Source organism: Triturus cristatus, chromosome 9 (genome assembly GCF_964204655.1).
Source record: "Triturus cristatus chromosome 9, aTriCri1.1, whole genome shotgun sequence".
Lineage (NCBI taxonomy): Eukaryota > Metazoa > Chordata > Amphibia > Caudata > Salamandridae > Triturus > Triturus cristatus.
The window spans coordinates 421659950-421682944 of record NC_140592.1 but is presented as its reverse complement, the minus strand read 5'-3'; the positions used below and the strand labels follow the sequence as shown (position 1 = coordinate 421682944).

Genomic DNA, 22995 nt, shown 5'->3' with positions numbered 1-22995 from the left:
ACCTAAAAAAGGAATCCTCTGATGCAAATATCAGAGGATCCTTTTCAGTCCTCCCCAGTGTCGGACAAAGGACATACCAAAGGGGTTATTATAAAAGTTCTGTGAAATATACAATATTATTAATACATTGAAACTGGTAAATTGTGCAGGAGATCTTTACTGATTGTCCATATGCTCCAAGATCTCAGTCTTTTACACTCTATGTCCATGTGCTTAGGTTCACTAATCTGCTTAACACAAAGCCCCCAAATTCTCACTTTGCAAGTCCTTGAGTCTCAAGCTCCTCTATCGTCATGTCTATGAGTCAAAACCTCCAGTCCCAAATACCCCAAGCTCTTCTCAGTATATGTACATGTCAATCTCATCACTCTGCTCTTCCATTCATTTTAGTGCATCGCCTTCATTTCATCATGTGTCACATTCCTATTAAAATATGTTAGTGACGTCAGTGACTGTCATATTCTTTTTAATGTATATAAATCGATTCAGTGCTTGCTATAATTTTTCAGTGAGGGCCACATTCATTTCAGTATGGTTGACATATTTTGATATATGTCTTCTACTATTTAGCACATGTTTTGTTCATATCGTTCACTAAGAAATATATGCAATCTGTAGTGTATCGTGTTTATTTTACTACATGGTAAATGTTAAAGTTATTCTGATGTGTGCTATAGTCTTTTTGCTACTCTCTTCTAGAGAAGTCATATGTTAGAGCTGCAATTTTGAGATGAATGACTTTCCACACACAAATGAACAGCGAGTACTCCTATTTCAAGACCATGGTATGCAGCTAGCCTCCTCATTGTTTTCATTTTCTGTTTGACCTTGTGTCTCCCTGTCCTTTCAAATGCTCGAATATACGCTGAATTATTAGGTTTTAGCATCCTTTTACATTAATTAATTTTTCAAAAAAGCAGGTAATTCTTGAGCTCATACTTACATCTGCCATAACTTAACTCATGTGTAAAAAAACAAATTCCTGGAAAAATGAATAATAAATAATAGTGCATAGAATACAACAAAGCAAAGAGTGCAAACAGGGACCACTGTGTGTTGTGGCTTAAGCTTTATTTGGGAAGCACTTTAAAACAACTTATAATTTTCGGAATTATCTTTATTTCAATCAGTGGTTTACCAATTCAGTGAAAAAACATGCATTCACAATAGCAGATGTACTATCATATATTTTTCTTTAAAAGTAAAAGCTTAATCACAGGCTGTAGTACCACAAAAGAGGCATATATCTTCCATTCACGCTATGCCCTTAACGAGGAATGAAGCATATTTTATATGCTGGTGGCAGATTTTCAAAACCACTCTCAACCGGGGTGAGGTCAACATCTTTCAGGTCAATAGGAGATCTTAGGTAAAAATTCTTCAGGATGATTGTGAAAAAAAGAAACAACTCTGTATGAGCTAGGCTTTCTCCCGGACAACTCCTTTTGCCTGGAAAAAATAAAAATACAAATGAGTAGAGTATTTTTATTAGTTTTATGTGTTGAATGACTTTTCTAGGATGATTTTCTTATTCAAATTCCATTTGAAGTCTGCTTGCATTAACTAGAACCCTGTGTCCCAATAGCTGCATCAGTGTGGGATGGACATTACAATTTAGACCAAGAAGTTACTGCAGAACATCACATGAAAGTTAGTGAAACACTAACTCCAGTCCTAATCCTGAGAAAATATCCCTTTAACCTAAGTGAAGTCTCAAGTGATCATGAAGAGGCATGGCTTGAGTAATGTATAGGAAATAGCGTGCAATTGTCTAATGTACTCAGTGGCTGCTCGCATAGGGCGATGCGAGCCGCCACTGAATGTACTACACAATTAGAGGGTACTACATTTCTCTCTGTTGTTGTGTTGCCCACAAAGCAACCAGCAGATGAGGACAAACTCCCAGTAGTTATGAATTGGGTAACATTGGACTAATACTTAACATTTGGATTTCATTTTTTAGGCAACTGTTTAGCAAGTAACCACAGCATTTAGAGCTGAGGAGCTGTATTTATTCAAGTCGCGATGGCGATGGGAACTGAGTTTAACATTTCCACAATTCCATTCTTTTTCTTGCATACTTGAAATATCATCATGTTTTCTTTTCTACACAAATATTCTGAATGTACATTCAGGGGCAGATTTACAAGCCCCTTGCGATGCATTTAAGCCGCCATTGCGTCACTTCTGTGACGCAGCGGCGGCGTAAACCATGCGCCATGTTGCGCCTTATTTACAATGTGACGCATCTAGGGAGATGCGTCACGTTGTAAAGCCCTGCGCTACATTAAACCTGCGTCAGGTTTAATGTATGCAGAGTGGGGTTCCGTCGGAAAAAGCCTCGGAAAAGTGACGCAGTGAAATCTACAAGATTTCACTGAGTCACTTTTCCGACGCTGCTGCGTCAAAACCCTGCGCCTGCTTGAAGCAGGCGTAAGGCATGACGCAGCATGTTCGGTATGGGCAGCCCCTGAGCATTGCTGGACTTGAGTCGTGCTTGCGACACGACTCCAGCAATGCGCTGCCCTTATACCATCAGATGCGTCACGCATCTGTTTATCCTTGCGCCATGATGCGCTGCATTGTAAATGCGGCGCATTTGTGGTGGTGCTAGGGTAAACTTGCATGACACATCTTTCCTGGCGCATCCCTGCTGATTTGCAAGGATGCGCCAGTGAACATAAATCTGCCTCAAAGGGTATAGTCAGATTCAGGACAGCCAATGTGATGTTACAATTTGAATGTACTCCCTCTTTGCTTTCACACAGAACCCCTGAACGAAATACTAAAACCTTCACTCTGAATCGGTTTCTAATTTGGTGCTGCAACGATTCCACGATTTGCGAAACCATAATGTGCGGAGATTAACGTGTGCACAATTATTGCACCATTCCAACTTTTGCACCTCAGAATAAGGAATAATCTAGAGTATGAGTGTGTTTTTGCCACTTCCAAAGCACAGAAACCCGATCATGCAGGCAAAAACCCTTGGAGAGTGTACGTTTCATCTAAGTTGTAATTCTGTGTTGGTGGAAACTTATATGTGCCTGACTCGGGTTCTCATCCTCATCAATCAATAGCTTTATTTCAACAATACATGTTATAAAAGCATATTAAATAAAATACAATATAAAAGATAAAACATACATTAAAATATCATACATACATATACAAGTGTTCATAAAATGTCAATTAATTCTAAAAGCAATCACATACAAATCATAAGAGCAGCAGCAAGAGAATAGGTAAGGGTGGATATAGACATTACAATAATTAGGCAAGGCCAGAGCTCCAGTAAAGCATGCTAGTAAGACAACAAAGGGCAGAGGTGATGCAAAGATCAGTGTTTTTCATTTAAAACCGGCACCAATTCATACTGGATTAATCACATGGGCAAAAAGTTTAGATCTTATAGACCACATCCACCTAAGAACTTGGCTACAGGAATTGCATAGCCGAGTGAAGGATCTGTACATAGGATTCTCAGAGCAACACTATTTTGTCTAGTGCCCAGATTCTTGCATATCTGTACTAGCCAAGCTGTGCGAGGGGCTGCATAAGCAGGACAAACAAACAACACATGGGGGTGGTTTCTGCGTGCTATGTACAAATAGGGGATTTGTTATCTCCTGATGGGAACTAGTTAGTAGTAAAGGATTTTAATGGAAGGGTGCCCACTCTAAATTGAAAATAGAGTATGCGATCCAGGGGTTTTAAGATTACGTCCCAATAGAGCTTAAGGAATGGACGGGTTTAAGTGTTAAAAAGCTCCCCGTTAGTGTGGTGATATCACTTGTTCCTATGTTATTTTAGCCCACCATTTCCTAATATCTTTCCTTAATGAATTCTCTAGAGGGGAACTGGGTAGTAGATGGAGTTTCCCATGGGTTAATCAATCCCATGCCGACCAGAACCCCTTTGATGTCATGTAGCCAGCCAATTTTGTGGAAATTATCTGCCTTGATAACATCCCTGAAACCATATGCACAATTTGCTAGTTCCGGGGTACGCCAATATAAAACTGGATGAAGCCTAGCTATTTCTATGAGTGATTCCCTTCCTAGGTCATTAAGCAGTCGGAGGACAGGGGTACTTTGTGGTATGCTAGTAATCGTTTGAAAGAACCTGTCCACTGGTGCAGCTAACTTGGTCAGTTTCTCAAAACCCCATAGTTCCGACCCGTAAAGGACCAAACTCACTACCTTTGCATTGTAAATCTTCAGCACAGGGCTGACTGGCTTTGTCAGGGATGGTCTGAATTCATTGTTCAAAGACCCTGCTTATTGGAGATATTTTAATGCCATAGTCTCAATATGGGGCCTCCATTTTATCTTTTTATCCAAAATAATTTCCTAGATAGGTGAATGCATCTACTTGCTCTAAGGGTACCCCATCCAAGGTGAGTCTACCCCTAAATGACCTATGCTGATTAAAAATAATTGGCTTGATTTTTTTCTGCATTATTTATTAACCCCTGGAGATTACAAAAGTCTTCAAACCATGCCAGAGCGCACTGTAAACCACTGTTTTTTAAAAAAAATGATCAGCGTGTCATCGGCGAACATTAAAATTGGAATCTTTCAGCCTGCTAACACCAGGGCATCAGTAGGAGTAATGGGTTAAAATGTGGCAATTCCCTTGATAAAAAGGGAGACTAGTGTTTGAGCCATTACACATCCTTGGCTCACTCCATTTTCAACTGGAAAAGGATCTGTTACATTCCCCTGTATTCCCCAGCATATTTGTGCAAAGTTGCTCTCATGGAGTCGAGCAATAAGGGAAAGCACAACCTTAGGCATTCCTTCCTCTTGGAGCACTGCCCATAGCTTGTTACGACTGACTAGGTCAAAAGCTTACTTAAGGTAAAAAAAGCTGCATACATGCTGCCTTTCCCGAGCACTACAGACCGCCAGTATATAAACATAAATCTAAAGGCTTGATCTATTGTACTAATGTGTGCACAGAAGCCAGCCTGGTGAGGGGTTAAAATATCATTGGCGTCAATCCACTCATGTACCTTTGCCAGAGCAAGATGAGCTACCACCTTTTGGATGGAGTCGATAAGGCTTATGGGCCTATAATTCCCTGGCAGAGATATGTCGCCCTTTTTGTGCACTGGTATTGTGAGAAGTTCGCCTGGTATATCCTGTCCATGTATTAAAGTGAGCACCGTGTACCAGTCGAAACAACCCTTATGGTGATTTAAGAGGTCAAAGATCTGTGGAGAGCAGCCTTCAGGCTAAGTCTTGAAGGAATGTTAAGCAGCTTGTTTTACCAGAGTGCAACCTCATTGTATTGGTTAAATGAAAGGGGAACCACACAGTAGTCATAAAAATAAGTATTTATTGATATAACACACTCTAAGTACAACACAGTATCTTCTAAAGGAAGATACTCACAAAGCACAGAATACTGTAGCACAGAAACAATAGTAAATAGCACAAATGCACAGTGGGCTCCAGGTGGAGACCAAACCATATACTAAAACAGTCGTCTAAGAACCACGACTCGAGTCAAGACAGTATCTAGAGGATGTAGAAATGTTGGGACCGCAAGGAACCACCCAAGGTGAGTAATTAGGCACTCCACGGAGGAGGGGTGCAGTGAGGGCTCCGTACAATTCTATGAGAGAATCGCGGTTGCAGTTAAAAAGTTTAAGGACCCTTCTAAGTGGACTTTGAATAAACCCCGCGGAAAGTTAGGAGGATGGAGAGCCACCGCACCCGTGGGTACCATAGTACCAGAGTTACCTATCCCAGGCAAGCCAGATGCAGAGGTCTGAAGTGGCGTCGGAAACTGCAGTCGATCTCTATGGAGCACTTCGAAGATGAGGCACTGCTGGGAAGAAGAAGAGTGTCCGTCGAAATCCAAAGGTGGAGTCTTGGTGAAGACTACCTGAAAGCAGAGGGGACAGAGTCTGGGTCACTCAGGAGTGACCAGGGGCTTGGTAAACGAAAGCCCACCGATGTCGGGTGCATCAGGTTCATTGAGGGGGTTCTTGACTATGCAGCCACAGGGACCAGGACATGTCTAGGAAGACCAGGAGCTGATACGAGCTGTCCCACAAAGGATGTTGAGTGCTGTGGGGTCGGAGTCCGGCGGGAGCATCAACAAGCCTTGGCAGTGGCAACCCACGCAGAAAGTCAAGGAAGGTTACGGTTCGGACCAGCAAGGTGCAGGAGACTCACCAAACACAGGAGAGTCAGGGAAAGCCTTAAGCAATCAGGGGAGCCCAAGAAAAGCAGTGTTGACCCTCAAGAGGACCCACAGGCCGGAGGCACAGGAGTCGCAAGGGGACCTCAAGCAGTTTCACAAAGCAGCAGCCCACGGAGCACTCGGTGTGCGGAGGCTGCAGTTCTCTCTGGGAAATGGTGCCAGAGGTTGGGGCTACTTGGAGCCCAATGCACTTGTTTTTAAAATGCCAACTAGCATATTCACTTGGAAAAGTACACATGCACAGGGGTACAGGTATTGCAGCCCCCACAGGGTACAGGTATTGCAGCCCCCACAAAGGATTCTGACCTCAAACTTGGTAAGATGGCAGCTCGACCTCAAGGGACTTGGAAACCCACCTCCTGTCTCCTGTATTGCAGGAGCCTTCAGAGTCCATAGGAGCTCAGGAGCAGCAGACCGGTCTATCGTGATGTGGTGCCTGCGGTTGCAGGGTAGTGACTCCTTCACTCCAAGGGTGATATCTTCAATTGTCCTTGATGCTTCACAGAGCCTCTATAGGGCATGGGCACATACGATGCTTTGGACAGAGAGAGAGACAAAGTCGGGCCCAATGAAGTCCAGCGAAGCCTTGAATGTCCAGGAGGTCAAAGGTCAGTGGTTTCTTGACCAGAATCTTGTCCACATCGAATCTAGGGTCCAACAGCCCGGTAAGCCCTTTTTCTGTACCCACAGGAGAGGGTTGGGCAGATTCAGGGGACCCTCCCAGGAGAGGGTCTGGACAGTGGGGAGGTTACTCCCATGTCCTTTGTCCAGTTTCACACCCGAGCAGGAGCCAATTGCTTCCAGGACTGGTTTGAACTGACCTATGCACAGGGACACCAAATGTGCCCCTCATGCCAACTTTCGGTCGCTGGCAAGCGCACCCACCCAGGCCTAATACACTAAATACTGTCTGGGAGGTGGTCGCACTTCCCTGTGACAGGACGCCTATTGCTTTGCCTTTCTCTGCTAGAGCTTGGCTCAGCAGCAGCAGGGCAGAAATGTGTCTGTGGTAGGCAGCAACCCTTCCGGGACACCCGGGACTAAAAGACTGGTGCAGGGAACACCAGGGACCTCACAAAGCTCGTTTCTGAGGGGTGGAATCATACCTCTCACACTGGTTAATGGTGTGGGGGTATGATTCCGCAATGTTTGACACCAAACACAATAGGGTTACTTCAGCCGTTTTAGAGTTGGTCATCACGCGGTCACATAATGCTACTCTATATATCATAAATGGCTGCAGTACTAACATCCCGGGAGAATGGACTCCGTAGGCTGCAGGGGTTTTCCGCCCATGCAGGGGCACCCTCTCACTTAGAACCAAGCTCCCTACTTCAGGATGTCAAGGCCTGCTACATGGGTGACATATTGGTTTTGAGTGAAGTGATCCGTAGATATAGTAAACCCTATATCTAAAGTAAGTGGTGCATGCACCATCTTACACAGGCTGAAATAGTAGGCCTGTAGTTCCATTTTGCATGATCTCTCATGGGTGGCATAATACATGCTTCAGCCCACGGGAGGCCTCTGGGTTACCTATGCCCTGGGTACATGGGTACCATACACTAGGGATTGACAAGGATACCTCAGTATCCAATCTGGAGTGTACCTAAATACATGACATAACAGTTTGAGGAGAAAGCAGATAGACTGGGGTCCTTATTAGCAGGATCCCAGTCAAACTATGTCTAAAACATTATCACATGAAGCAAATAGTGGGTGCAACCATAAAAAGCAGATCATACCTCCCTTCAGGTATGATCTCTGCCCCCTCCACGGATCCAGGATGGTCGCACCTTGGGCAATAGCATTAGCTAACAACATTATGTACCTGCCACAAATCTCTTTATCGTATAATAAGACATCAGCAGGAATACTGTTGATCTCGGGGGCTCTCCCCCCTGTAATAGCACTGAGGGCGGCCTTTATGTCAGCAAGGTCAAAGGTCTGGTGATTTAAAAAGGGATGATCGCAAGGGACTTACTTTCCTCATCATCATTAGTGCTGTACTGATTAGCAAAGTAGTTTACTCAGGCATCTGGGAAAACATGGTTTTGTGGGAGGAGGGGGCGTATCCACCCCTACCCCATTTTACCTGGGACCAGAAGTGTTGGAGATTATTGCTTGTACATGCTAATTTCAGATCTTGCCATCTATTTTCATCCCATAGTTTTGACTATCCTGAGTTCTTTTATAGGTTTTGCTGGCATTCTTTATCCTATTTGAATTTTAAATCTCGTAGCTTCCCTTGGGAGTCTGTGGGCTTGCATACAATCTTTGTTAAACCAATGGTTCTGAGGCTTACCACGATTATCTTTGCCACTATAAGATCTTTGGAAGTAGGATAGTATTTTGTCAAATAAAGTGTTATAGATGGTAGAAATGGCGTCAATTTCCTGGGAATGGAGGAGGTGAACCTCCATCTCAGCTACTGCCTTCTAAACTTCCCTGGTAATGGAAGACAATTTGTCTGGTTTTTCCAATATCTTAGACCATTTAAACCGCCTTTCATTAGTGGTAACTAAATCTCTAGTAGTAGTTAAGTTATAGGGGTATATTAGGTCATTTCATTTCTTAAATTCAAATATTGAACACAGTGGGTTATGATCACTCTGCATTCGCTCTATGACAACCATATCCTTAAGGGCATGCCATAGCTTTAGGTCAACTAGGAAGTAATCAGTCCGGCTTGAGTGATGACCGTTATTAGATGTAATAGCCCCTTTTCTATCAGCGATGCATTCTGCCATTGACCGCCCTTATACCTCTTTCTAGGCAAATAGCTATTAGTTGGATAGCTACTTCCGTCCATCTTTTTATTGGGGATAATTATAGACAAGGGATGCCCCACAATGCATCCTCCTCTGCTTCCAGGTCATTATCCTCGCTATCAAATGGCTCAAAGGTCAAATTAAAGTATCCAACAACTATAACTGATGGTACCTCTGCTTGTTTTTCTAGAAGCTCGTCTATGGCCATTATAATTTCTGATCTCTGTCCACCTCTTTCTCCTCTCGCGTATACGTTGTAAATATCTATGTTGCCATAGGAAGTGGTAATCACCTGAATGGTGAAGGTGTCCGGGCTCTAAGTCGGAAGATCCTGTATTTTAAGGCCAATATCCTGAGGGACCCATATTGTTAAGCCCCCCGATGGACGACCCTTACTACCATGAGTTGCAGGGACATAATAATTCAAATATCCTGGATGAAAGAGCGGGTCTACCGACCATGTTTTCTGGAACACGCAAATGTCGTGCTGTTCCTTGGAAGTATTCCAAATCGGAGAGGCACCCATGGAGCTTAGCCAAGCTACATTCCAAGACAAGAGGGATAATTGGCGATGTACAGGATGCGTCTCTGTTGTCATTCTATCCCCAAGGTCTGGGATCCTCGGTGTGCATCTCCACTGGCACTTTGTAATGATAAAGCCAGCTGTCACCGGGCAAGGGTTTGCAGATGATATGTGGACATTAGTCCTAGTCCTTGGTGCTAGTGTCAAAGCCTGAGTGAATGCATAAGCGGGTTAGTGTCACTGTCAATCTATTTTCCGTGAAGGAGCCACCCCAGTTGATGGTGGAAAAAAGTGGGAAGGATTGGTCAGTGTGATCATTTCAGGAGGGTTATACTTAACACGAATGTTAGACTTGGTGAGGTGATGGGTACTTGCATCGAATGCCACCAAGTTCTCAACCAGATCATGATGTCGGAGAGTGAGTGCGATCAGGTCCAGAGGAGCCCCATGAGGAGAGCATTGTTTGGCCCCTTTGATGTAATCCCTTATTACCGACCAACATCCCCTCACATGTTGGATCCATTGAGTGCACTCATTTATTAGGGATCCCTCATCTTCTTTAGTTAAATTGGGCGAGAGCTTTTGTACATTTGTTAAGTATACCAGGGTTCCCATTTCAGAGGAAATCCCTACTCTACATGATATGTGGGACAATTTAGTCAACGGGGTGGGTAGGACCTGATGAGAAAACTGGGGCCTTAGCAAGATTAACATTTTGGCAATGGCCTACATAATTGTGAACTACCCTACTGGGATAAATGGGTAGTGGGTAGGCATTATTAGTACACGTTGTGGGATGATCCATACTCCCTCCTCTCGTGATGTGCGTTGAGGGACCCTCTATTGTCCCACAGGCCTGCCTCTGACAATTCACCATTGACCCTGGAACACAAACAGGGTGGTCTCCCAACCGTTTTTTAACATATTGTACATCAAAAAGTACTCTATTTAGAGAGTCAGAAAGGCTACTAGCGATTGCCTTAAGAGCTCTAACTTCCTGAGCCAGGTCCATGTCTGAAGTGTGAGAGGCGTTTGGGGGAGTTCCTCGGTGGATAGGGCTTCAGTAGACATGGCAGGGTGCTTGTCTTTGTTTAAAATGGATCTTAGTGGAGGGAGTTTTTTTACCCTTTCGTAGGTCCTGACTTATGTTGAGTATACACCATTGTTGAGTGCTTGGTTCCACAGGCTGGTGGGGCCAGCCTGAGGGCCAAAGTGATCTAAGAGCGGTGAGAACCTATTGCTGCAGGGGAAATTAGCAGAAATCTCTGTTGCACTGTTATCTCCGTTGATGGGGCTTTTGTGTGGTGCATGTGAAACTTCCAATGGCTGGTTTCTGCTAGCTGCCTTCTTAAACCTAGCTGGTATACACCTAGATTTCTTTAGAGCTACTGGGTACATGTTGGGGTTTGGGCTTAGGGGAATTATCGATGGTAGTTGGATCGAGGAGTCCCTCGCATTCAGACAATAAACTGTCTATGCGATCCTGCACCCCCGCCCTGGCAACAAAGCTGGGGCTCCAAACTTTCTTTTTTGCTTTCTTCTTAGAGGCTTCACCTGTCCCTACTTCAGTTACTTTCCGTTTGCCCATTGCAGCTCGATTATCAGGGAAAAGTAGGAAAAATACCGACCGACGGATACCCTGTGGGGAAGCACTAGAATGGGTTTACAAAAGAATTCCAATCTGCGTAACAGTACATTTTGACGTAGCGTTGGACCATGAACCTCTCAAGCAAAATGTCAGGGGGGGGGGCAGTCCTGCCCTTGGCCCACGTGTGTCTAGCGCTGCGGGCAGAGTTGCCACATTTATGCACCTCCCTTGCACAAGCAGGTGTTCCTGAGAGATCAGGGAGTCTGGGAGGTGCAGTCCTCCCTCAGCCCGGTCTCACTGTCGAGTAGTTCTGTCAGCAGGTGAGTGGTTTGCAGGCAAGGGCAGGCCGACGTAGAGTAACTTTTGGATTTTATTTTTTAGGCAACTGTTTAGCAAGTAACCACAGCATTTCGAGCTGTGGAGCTGAATGTATTTACGTTGCGATGGGAACTGAGTTTAACACTGCCGCAATTCGATTCTTTTTCTTGCATATTTGAACGATCATGTTTTCTTTTCTACACACATATTCTGAATGTACAGAGTAGACATAAAGGATATATAGTCAGATTCAGGACAGCCAATGTGATGTTACAGTTTGAATGTACACCCTCTTTGTTTTCACACAGACCCCCTGAACGAAATACTAAAACCTTCACTCTGAATCGGTTTCTAATTTGGTGCTGCAACTGCGGTTCCAAGATTTGCGACAACTCAGTGCGCGGAAATTACCGTGTGCACAATTATTGCGCCATTCCAGCTGTTGCACCTTAGAATAAGGAATAATCTGCAATATGAGTGTGTTTTGTCACTTCCAAAGCACGGAAACTCGATCATGCAGGCAAGGACCCTTGGAGAGTGTACGTTTCATCTGAGTTGTAATTCTGTTTTGATGGAAACCTATATGTGCCTTCTGAAACAGAATTAGCGCTCAAGTTGAAATTAGGGCCTAAGATGCTCGTTAATAAAGATGAGGTTTGATTACCTACCATGTTTCCACCAGTACTAGAGAAATGCCTCTAAATTTATTCTAGCCAAATAACCACAACTTCTATCTTCATGTGCTGACAGACTGCATCCCTGAGAAGGGGTATTTTGTGGTAGAAGCGAGGATGCCCTCTCTGCACTTTTAGCGCTTAATTTGTTTATTTTTCAAACTCTTCAAAATGCTTTTATTTTCTCCTTGCTCAGCTGCCGTAAGAGGACATTGATGTGTAAATATTCTATTATGTACCCGAACACCTGACACTTGTTTTAAATATAGGTTGAAAAGGCTACTGTTATACCTCTTGCATGTCTCTTTCTGCGGTGTATATAATATGTTTGCTAGTGACCTCTATTGTGTGGTTTGCATGCTGAATACTATTTAGAGCATTAGAACCCTTAATTTCATCATTAAGTCCTGACTTAGGCCAATGCATAAAGCTAGCTAAAAAAGTGCCCCATTAACCACACATCTGGACGTTTGAAGGAGTTCACATTCAGGAAGGCATCCCCAGCCACTTGTAGAAATATTACCCCAAAGAGTGCTCATGCTAATTTACCAGATTACTATATATGACGAAAGGTATCTCTTTTCACAAAAATTTGACTATAAAATGGAGAGTCACTATATGAAATTTGAATTGCCAAATGTAGGAAAGGGCCACTTTTGATAAGGTAAGCCCCCCACTTTTTACCAGATGCCTGATGTGATTTCGAATTGAAAGTGACCTGGCCCTTGCCATCTAGGTTCCCAGTGCCAGATCCCTTTCCTAAAACTGTAACACAGTTGGCACAACTTCAGACATCCTTGTAAATTCCTAGTAAACGGTGCCCCTGGTACCTAGAACATTGGTCCTGAAGCGGGTCCTCTAGGGCTGCAGCACAAACCCCTCACCAAGACCATGCACACTGTCATTGCGGGCTGCATGACTTAGTACAGAGAAAACCAAAGAGTCGAGATGACCCAAAGTTCTGTGTGCCATGCCCCCATACACAGCATTGGGTGTACGTAAGTCAGCCATACTGCTGGCCTTATAGCCATAAGGCAGGGTGCAGAATATCCCATGTGTGGACATACCTGTCTGAGAAGCTATGACCCCCCACTATCGAGTCTATTCTTGGATATTGTAAGTGCACAAGTATGCCATAGAGAGTACATGGACATGATACTTGTCATTGTGAGTTTCCTAGCTCCATGATGGCTTCACTGTACCCTAAGATGTTTGGTACCAAACATCTGATCTTAATAAATCCTCACTGATGGCAGTGTTGGATTTATTAATAAATGCACACATGAGACCCTTTAGAGGTTCACCTAAAAACCTACCAAACACTGGTCTCTAGGGAAACATGTGGTATGATGAATGTAATAGGCCAAGTATGATTTGGGTGTGTGGTTGAGTGAGACATACCCAAAGGGAGCTTTTTATATGACTGGATAGTCAAGATTATTACAGCCAAGGAGCCAGTCACTTTGACATAACTCAGTTATGCTATCTGGCTAGTCATGGGGATCAGTGGTGACCCAAAAGAGGAGAAGAAAGCAGACTGACCTCCCAGTACATATGGCTCCACCAGATCAGATTTCCCCACTTTCCCCAACAACACCTACAACTGCATAGCAGTCCGCAGCAATAACGTATGTTCTCACAACGAGTCATTTAGGAGGGGCAAATCCACACTGCTTTCAGACAAAAATTACTTTCAAATTTAGGAAGCCAGATTTACAACCATTTTTTGCGTTCGCAAATGGGAGATCAGTCCTTTTGCGACCTGAAAAAAGGGTCCAGGCATGTACAAACACTATTTTTCGAGTCAGTGACTCCCAAAATAGCGTTTGCGACTCTCACTATTAAGAAGGGGCCTCCCTTCCGAATAGCGAGTCTCAATGCCATGTACTATTGTTTTGCGAAAGCATTTGCGGTCGCAAAACACTCTCAGTGTACCACCTACTTTAAGTAGGTAGTAAACCACTCGCAAATGGGAAGACCTTTGTGATTGTGTGCGAAAATCTTTTTTAAGGACAGTTTCATTTTTGTTTTTTAAATTAATCCCATTTTCCTGTAAGGAAAATGGGCTGCATTTTAAAAAAACTCCTTTATTTAAAAACCAGTCACAGACATGGTGGTCTGCTGACCCCAGCAGCCCACCATCCCTGTGAGTGCTAGCCATTCCCAATGGGGTCGCAAATTGCACTTGCCTTATGGATATTAATGAGGCATGCAATTTACGACCCAATTGAGAATCGCAAACAGTGTCTGAGACACTGTTGTACATTCACTTAGCGAGTCGCAAATGGCGAGTCGCAATTCGGAGCAATTTGTGACTCGCTAAATTGAATTGTCGACATCGTGCCCTTAATGTTTTAAACAATGCTGGGGCTGTTATTTATACCAGCAACATCAATATTAAAGGGATGCCCATCCCTTAAAGCCCCACTATGATTGTTTAGTTAAGGCCTTTGCCCCTTTCTAGGCAGGAAGAGAGTCCAAGATGCTAAAAAGTTCTGAAATTACTAAGGACTCCTCTTTTAAAGAGCGAGTCCTAGTTGCTCAGAGCAGGGATGAGGAGCTTGCTGTTAATTCCAGTTTAAGCATTCTTTTCTGCCCCTTACACCAAATGGAACCAGAAGCGTCAGTGATAACAGTCATGGAGATCAACTCCAAACTCTTGGCTGCGGGAGACTTGAGGCAGCCCCTTCCCAGTTCATCGATGGGAGGGGAAAACCAATTGCATTTACCTCCTCAAATAAAGGAATGGGAAAGAAAGCACATACTTTTTGGAACTGTGGCTTCCTCTGCCTGCAGACCAGGATCCAGTGGCTTCAGTCCAACAGCGCTTAAGTGCTCTGAGGGAGCATCACCACTATTTGAGTATAAAAGCCACAAAGAAACTAAAAAAGATCAGAAAATAGTCTAAATCAATCTGCTCACACCAAAGATGACTTAGGAGCTCCCCCGAAAGACCTATCAGATCTCCACTATAAGGAATAGGAGAACATGTTTGTGTCATTCGGCAAGGAAGCACTGAATAATTATAGCTCTATTGCAACAAGGAATCCCAAGAGCCCCAAGAGCCGCTCCCGGCAACAATAATCAGAACTTTGGAGAGCTCATTAGAGGCAATGAATTTTCAGGCCAACAAAATGGATATGCAGATCAACCTTCCGAACACACTAGCAATGTATGTAGCAGGAATTGACAAAAAGATCTCAAATCTAAATAACTTGATAAAAAGAGCATAGACGCCCACAGGAGCCAGGCCGCAGGTGCAACTGCTGTCCATTCCTCAACAAGCTATCTACACTCCCAGAAATGATGGCAAAGCTATTGTGTGGCCTGAATGAAGTGGTCGATGAGAAATCCCAGAAGGGATTTAGGAAACCAGGCTGGTCAAAGAGATGATACAAATGTGGCTACTGTTGGTGAGGCTGTGGAACCACAGCATTGGGAATCTCAGGGATAGCCCTACTGTAGGCAGTTATCAGAGCACGGAGACCAATGGCAATGACTCCAGGGAGATACTAGCCCCCTTAATCGGACTACAGGAATCTGGCAGGAAACACTTAAGAACTGAAAGGTAGCCAAAACGTACGAGAGCTCAAAAAAGGAAGAGCCAAAAGAAAAATCTAATTCAGTCTCATAACCTGGTGGCCTATCTTCCACACAAGAAAAAGCCCAGCCTTTCTTCCCTGGTCCAAGAAGAAAATCCTTCTAGAGACTTGGAAAAGGCCACTGTAGATCCCCTAGGCTCCTGCCTCACAGGATACTATGACATTAACCACACCAGGTAATCCAGAATCCCACCCAACATTCCTGTGGACAGCTAACCTGCGTAGGCTGACTCCAGGCTTAGACTCCTGTGCCACGGTACCCTTAGCTACTTTTAACAACGAGCGCTGCAATAAGAACTGGGTGACAGCCACACACCTTGGATTCGAGAAAGAAACCCTCAACTGGCTGGGTCCTTCCCCTCCTCCTACAAGAGATCTTGCAAAATTCACCTCCCTGGAGTCCAAACACCATCAGAGACTCATGTCGGCCTACTGGAATATTTGCAACCTTTACCTGCAACAGCCTGCAAGTAACGTTACCCGGGTTACACGTCCAGGGGCCAGTTTTACATCTTAAACTGGGGTAATAACCTCAGGCTTGTATGCCTGGCTCGCTCAGAGAAATGATATTGCAAGACATCGCTGCTATTTAATTTTTTGTGACCCAGGCCCTGGTCAGAGTAATGAAATGACCAAAGTGACCTGGAGATCCACTGAGCTGGCCCAGAAGCTCCTGGGAAAGAAAGAGACATTTATGCTGTGGGGGATCATATTCACTCCATTAAGGAATCCTGGATCCCTGCACGTTTTGTAGAGCCTGAGGGAAGAGGTAGCCTCAAGGACTCAACCCAGAACAGTCTATTCTGTCTTAAGGAATGTCCTAAGCGTGTTTCCTGCCCCCCTCCCTAAAATCAGGAAACTGTCAGGCTCTATAAGTCTGCTTTTGGGCCTGGAGAGGCAGCTTATTGCGGTTGACTGGAGCTTTAAACTCAACCACACCTTTAAGATGGCAAAACATCAACTTAACTGCCTACTACATCAGTTGCTAAAGGCATGCTCCTGGAACATCAATGGATTGGTAAACAAGTTGGAAGACCTAGAAACCCTTCAATGATTATGTTCTTTTCAAATTGTGCTCCTACAAGAGACTTAGTCACAGAAGATCTCCTGGAGTCATTGGACGACCCCTCCTCAAGATGACAAGAGAGAAAGGTTCTTACAAGGTAATCTTGAACACTTTGCCTTTAGAGTGTTAAACAGACAATTAATCCCAGATAAACCGCCTGGACTTTCATACTAAACTTTATCTGGGGCATCCCGTATCGATTACACCCTGTTCAGAATGTCTTGTCTACCTCGCAACCTGAACTGTGGGAGAAATATGATTTTCTGGATTGATTCTACTTGGGCGCTGCGGTCCAAATCTATGCTCTTTATGGCTTGTTGGGCCAAGATATCTGTTTGAGAGTTGTTTCTGCTCTCACTCTGCTGTGTTCTCTGCACCAAGTTGCTGTGTGGTGCCAGTGAAGGTATACTCATCCCTTTCAGCGTGACCCCGGTGGCCCGTTGCACACTCTGTCATTCAGCTGGTGGAGCTTGCTGAACTACCTTGCTTGTTTTTATTCGCTGTTGGCCCTGGGCCTTACTAATCATTGCCGTGGGTTCTTCTTCTTTGGTATCCCTTTGTGGTGTGGTTTTTCGTTGAAATATTGGATATAGGATCTCAGTTTCTTTTTCTTCTATCTTAATTGTTTGCTCTACTGCAACGGGAGGCTGTCCCCAGCTCCTTCGTACCAGCGTACCTCTTATTGTTTTTTTCCTTTTTTTTAGCCCTTTGTTCCCCGCCTTGTCTGTGGGTTCCTGATGCTGCTTTTTTATAATTTCTGTTATTGATTGTGTTATCGTTTGCATCCGAGCCCATGCCTATTTGTTGTTGGTCATTGCCGCTGTTACTGCAGATATTGTACGCTTGCATTTTGTTTGTTTCCCGCTCTAGGCCAGCTATATCATGATTGGGTTGGCTATTCACTGTGTCAGTTAGAGTTCACTGGCTTGTTGAGTTTCATATTGCAGATGACTGGCACTATCTGATTAAGTCTTTGGGGTGTGGCCTTATCCCATTTGCCACCCTTAATCTGTGCCCCTGTAGATGGTTCTGACCTTTTTATAATATACTTTGGCTCTGAGATCATGTCTATTTTGGCAACGCAGGGCAGGTTAAAGCTTCTTATACCCATGATCATTTTTTTCAGCACTTGTGGTAGTGTTGAGAATTTTTCCACTATATCATGGCAGTGGCATTCGTTTTCCTTGCTCTTTTTTCCATTTTTCCTATTTTTGCCATCATGTTTGCTATGGCAAGTGCCAGAGTTGGCAAGGCGCCCATTTGCACCTCCAATTTTGAGCGATTTCCATGTGAGGTTATTAGTGACTGCTGTTAGATCGGCATTGATTGAAGCCAGCAATATCTATTTGGTTTTGTAGGGGGTTAAATTAATTTCTGGCCTCACTTCCTGTTTATTTGCCTGTTCGTTTTCCTCTGAGTTCTATATTGAGTCTGCCATGCTCAAAGATGTTACATCTGGCTGATGCACTCTCGTTCAGCCCTTCTGGATCTTCTGCTCCAGTGGGCTAATTGGGGGCCTGTTTACTTGACTCCAAACTAGTTCTTCTGAGTGGATTTCTTCCATAATCTACACCGACCAAGGTTGTCGAATATTCGTGTGTTCCAGTGTCCACAGCATTTTCCCCTTTTCTACGCCCTCTGGATTGGGTTTTGCCACAGGATTTGAATTTGAAATTAGGGACGTTGAGGAAAACTCTATCACGTCAGTTGCATATTCCTTCTTCCTTTCAGTTGAAGGTATTTGCCTCTTTCTGCTGCTGTCTCTGGCTGTTGTTTTATTTTTCTCAGCTCTTCTTTGCCTTGAGGGCTGTCATGCTCACTTCCTTGGCTATCATATTGCTCATCTATATCAGTGTTTCCTTTTGCATGGGTGATTGATCACTGATCCCTTCCAGTCTTGATAGTATTTCAGTCTCCTACTACCTTTCCTGACCGAACCCTAAAATAGTCCACCAGGGTTTTCCTTGCTCTATCTAGTTTTGTTTCCTCTTCCTGAGCTTTAGCCAGGTCGCTAGTTCTTGCTTGCCCCTTCCTCTTTCCATTCTTTGCTGTAAGTGCTTTCCCCCTTTGTAGGAAGACCCTGTGAACAACTTTCTAACCCCGCTGCAAAGCACATGGGTCTCTCCGTCTATTTATGCTCCCTCTGACCTCTCTTGGGTTGCCACTGTTTTACCCCTACTCCGCTAGCAACACCTGATCCATCTTGTCTCGCTTTGGAGGGCTCTTCTGGATGATTCATTACTCATTTTAGGAGGCACCTTCTCCCTATTTCTTTTTTGTTTGAGTGTGTTTTTACTTAGCCCCTAAATCTCTACAAGGGGTCTTTTCCACCATTTTTGTAACCCCTTTCCCTGAGCTCAATCTCTGTTGTCTGACCCCCGCAACTCTTGACTTCAGAGGCCTTGAAGATGTTTGGAGGTCTTGGCAATCCTTACTTGTTGGGTTGAGGTTGGTAGTTCGGTGGTCAGTAGGGTGAAGTCAAAATAGAGGGCCGAATGCCCACCCCAACCAGAAGCCGCACCCACACCTAGGCTGGTTGCTTCCCCAACCTGGGGGCTTATCCTGCCACCAAGGCTCTATCGACTCTGCCTCACCCTCCTCTGCGCCTGTGTAGGACTGTCCTCTGCCCCTCTGGTCGAATATAGCTGTGCAGGGGACCAAGTAGGGCAGGTAGGTTCAAGGGGCTCCTGTGTACCTGTATAGGACTGTCCTATGCCCCTCTGGTGGAGTACACCTGTGCGCAGGAGGCCAGGCAGGGCAGGTCAAGCTCGAAAGGTTGCAGGGTGGGGGGAGGACAATGAGCAGTTGTCTTTTTTTATTGAGATTAATATTCTGTTCTTAAAAATACCATTATATGCATTTAAAATAGTTTATTTTCCTAGAATTATAAGAGTTTGGTGGGATTGCTTGTGGGGGAGTGGGTGTTTTGCTTATACAAATGGTTGATAATTGAATAGGCAGAGAGAAGAAGATTAGAGAATTGATAGATTGCAAGATTGTGATTATTAGTTTCTAAAGAAAGAAGGTATAATGTACTATTGTTCACGATATGGGGAATTAACAGATATACAAATAGTCATTAAATTATATTACTTGTAGTCTTGATTAGGTGTTGAGCAAGAGGTTGTAATTTTGAATAGGTTTGAAAAGGGGGATCAGGTCATGCGTTGGATGATAGGTATAGGATTGTCATAAATTGAGATAAATGGGTTTCATACAGGTTTTTTGCAATATTGCAGGAGGGAGTTTATTGAACTGTATACAATATTGAGGAGGCAAGAAGTATAATGTAAGTAATAGTATTTGAATGTGGGATAGTACTTTTTTTTGTATATTTGATCAATGTGGAACTAGGCCAAAATAATATCTGTCCAAAGGCATTATTGATTGTTTTCACTCATATGTTCTGACTAGATTTGAAAGGGGGGACTAGATCTTGCGCTGGATAATAGGTATTGGATTGTCCAAAATCCAGATACATTTCTTTCAGACAGAGTTTTTGCAATATTTCAGGAGGGAGTTTGTTGAATTGTCTACAATTTAGAGCAGGTAAGAAGTAAAATGAAAGCAACGGTATTTGATTGTTGGATAGCACGTTTTTTTGTACATTTGGTTAGTGTGTAACTGGGCCAAAAGAATATCTGTCCAAAGGCAATATTGATTGATTTCACTCATTAGTTATTGGCAAATTGACCATGCCTTAGGTCTGTGGACAGAGTAGGTCTTATTTGTGTTGATTTTGTATCATTTAGAAAATAGCGCTTCAGGGTGTTCATGGTGGAAAGGTTGGGAATAGCCAGGTAGCTTTTATTTTTGCTGGGGGCAAGATTTCATGATTAGGCAACCTTGTAGTATCATACATATTGTAAGGTGTTTCACCTCCCCTGCTCAGCCAGTGCCTGTGCTCTGACTCAATGGAATGTTGGAGTCTGATGATGCCTCGGAATGTTGGGACTGTGAGAGGCAGAGTGACAGTTGGTCATGGGCTGAGCAGCTGACAGGCAGCTCCTGGTGGGGCTCTTATATACCACTTAACTACTTGATGTCCTGAACCTTACTACTTTTTATCTTCATGAAATAAATCTTCCTGAATTAAAACCTACCTGCGTGGACCTCCTCACTACAAACCTGAAGCAAGAAAGTACTGCAGCTGACTTTTTCTTTTTCTAAAGTGGAATGATCGGTCCTAGAACTTATATTACTGGGTCAGGAATATTTTCAAATTTTCATTTGGAGGAATCCTGGCTAATAGTTTATTTGTTTGAGACTTATATATAGTTTAAATGAGGATCTTCTTGTAATTGGTAACCAGTAGAGAGGCTTCTGCTCAGGGGACATATGTGTTTATTTCTTTAGTATGTAAAGGTAAACCTGCAGCTGAATTCTTAATTCACTGAAATGTACTCATAGTTGAAAGTGGAATCCTGTGACACACAGTCCATTTGTTTAATTCATTTTTTAAAAGATGAGTGGTGCTGTTGCTTGAAACTTTTGTTGGAATCAAAGATGGAGGAAAATGTTGTGAAATGTCTTCACAGTGTGAAAACCTGACAGTTTGTCTACGCGGGTATTAATTGAGAGTGCAGATTTTATTACAATTCCAGCATTTTGCACTTCTTCTGATATTTGTGGCAGTGGCACAAGGTAATCTGGCCAGATTAATAACCGATCATAGCTTTTCCATTCTCCACAGGCTGCAACTGTAGTTTTTGTTGTATTTAGTTTACGATAGGTCCATGTTTTGCTCTAGTCTTTGAGTTTTGGGTTTAGCTTGTCTCTGGGGTTTTCCAGTTGAGAAACGTTTGTAATTCATAAACATAATTGTGAAAGATAAGATCAAAGATGTTGTTTTGTAATGGTTTTACATATGCATTAAAGAGGACAGTCGATTTGACAGATAGCTGGGGGACTCCTATCTTTATTTTGTAAGGTACTGAGAAGATGGGGGGCATATATATCATAAATACAGGAGGTAATCCAAGCAAGAATTATACAATAAAAAATTATTCTCTTGAATCTGTGAATTAAAGTTTGTTGGTGAACTGTGTCAAAAGCTGTGGACATGTTCGGGAAAAATAGTTCAACTATGCCATTTTTGTCATCTACCTTTTAGTTTGTGCCAAATGGTGATTCGTACAGTTTCTGTATCTTGTTATGTATGGAATAATGTTAAGTATTTGGAGAGGAAAAAGTTGTTTCCTAGTAATTCATAGAAACAATGCGCTTTCACTTAGTGACTGAAATGTTCTTGCCGTGCAGGAACTGGTGTGCATGCTTGTCCCCTGTGTGCATCCACAGTGAGGCTCCAGGGATCCTAGTAGAGCCCCCTTTGTTTCCTCTCCACCAGGGTTTTCATGGCGGAGGAACATCCTTAAGAACCCTGCTGAGCAGAAACTTTTAATAGGCTTGGCCGGACTGCTGTGGTCCCACCAAACATAGTGATGCCTCAACACTGCCGCAACATTGCCAGAGAATAGCGGCTCCCTGGCGGCTGCGGTGGAGTAAAGGTGGTCCAACTGCCTTATTGTAATAGGGCAGTTGGGACACCGCCACCACTGTGCCTACATGAGTCTGGCATTCCGTAGACTGACACGCTCATGTTTGAGCCCTTAGTAGTAGAAAATGCAACAAAGTGGAAAGGAATGAAAGGGAGCCATTCTGGAGGACAATTTGCAGGATTCAGTTGTCTAAAGTGAATCCTACCCATCCTGTAAACATAATGCCATGCCCTGCTTCTGACAGGGTGGCTGTATTTTGGGAAGGACACAGTAAAGTTGTTTTGTGGGAGCAACAGCTGAAGCAGCGTGTTACTGAGCTACATGCTGCCCCTGTTGTCCATTTAAGCTGTGGGATGCACGAACTCTGTCACAAAATGGCTGTGAACTTTCCTGGGCTGGGTAGTAGGCTAGTGTAGATGGTATTTATAGCCCCTACTGTACCGACCTAGGGGGCAAAACTGCGGGTGAAACTGTCTCTTTGGGGAAGAGAGGCACAAGTCGTGTGCTGTGACTCTTCTGTCCTTAAATCGCGCAAGGGCTGAATCTACTTTCTTGTCAAAGAGTTGGAAACCATCGAAGGGCCTGTCCATTAGTAAGAATTGGACCCCACCAGAGAAGACAGTAGACTTCATCCAGACATGTCATCTCAGTGCTACACTGGTGCTAGTTACATGGCCAATGCAATCAGTGGTGTCCAGCCTTTACCATATCACGAACTTTGTCCCATTGGTGCTGTTTT

General features: G+C 43.8%; 1 protein-coding gene across 1 annotated transcript in view; it reads right to left on the bottom strand.

The window, feature by feature from the left end:
• Positions 1-1053: 1053 nt before the first annotated feature.
• The window catches only part of LOC146798081 (cytochrome P450 2A13-like), a 989478-nt gene continuing 967536 nt past the window's right edge, over positions 1054-22995 (bottom strand). Inside the window, exon 9 of the mRNA XM_085625294.1 lies at positions 1054-1449. Coding sequence (XP_085481420.1) covers positions 1268-1449 — 182 coding nt within the window. The 3' untranslated portion in view covers positions 1054-1267. The remainder of the gene's footprint in view (positions 1450-22995) is intronic.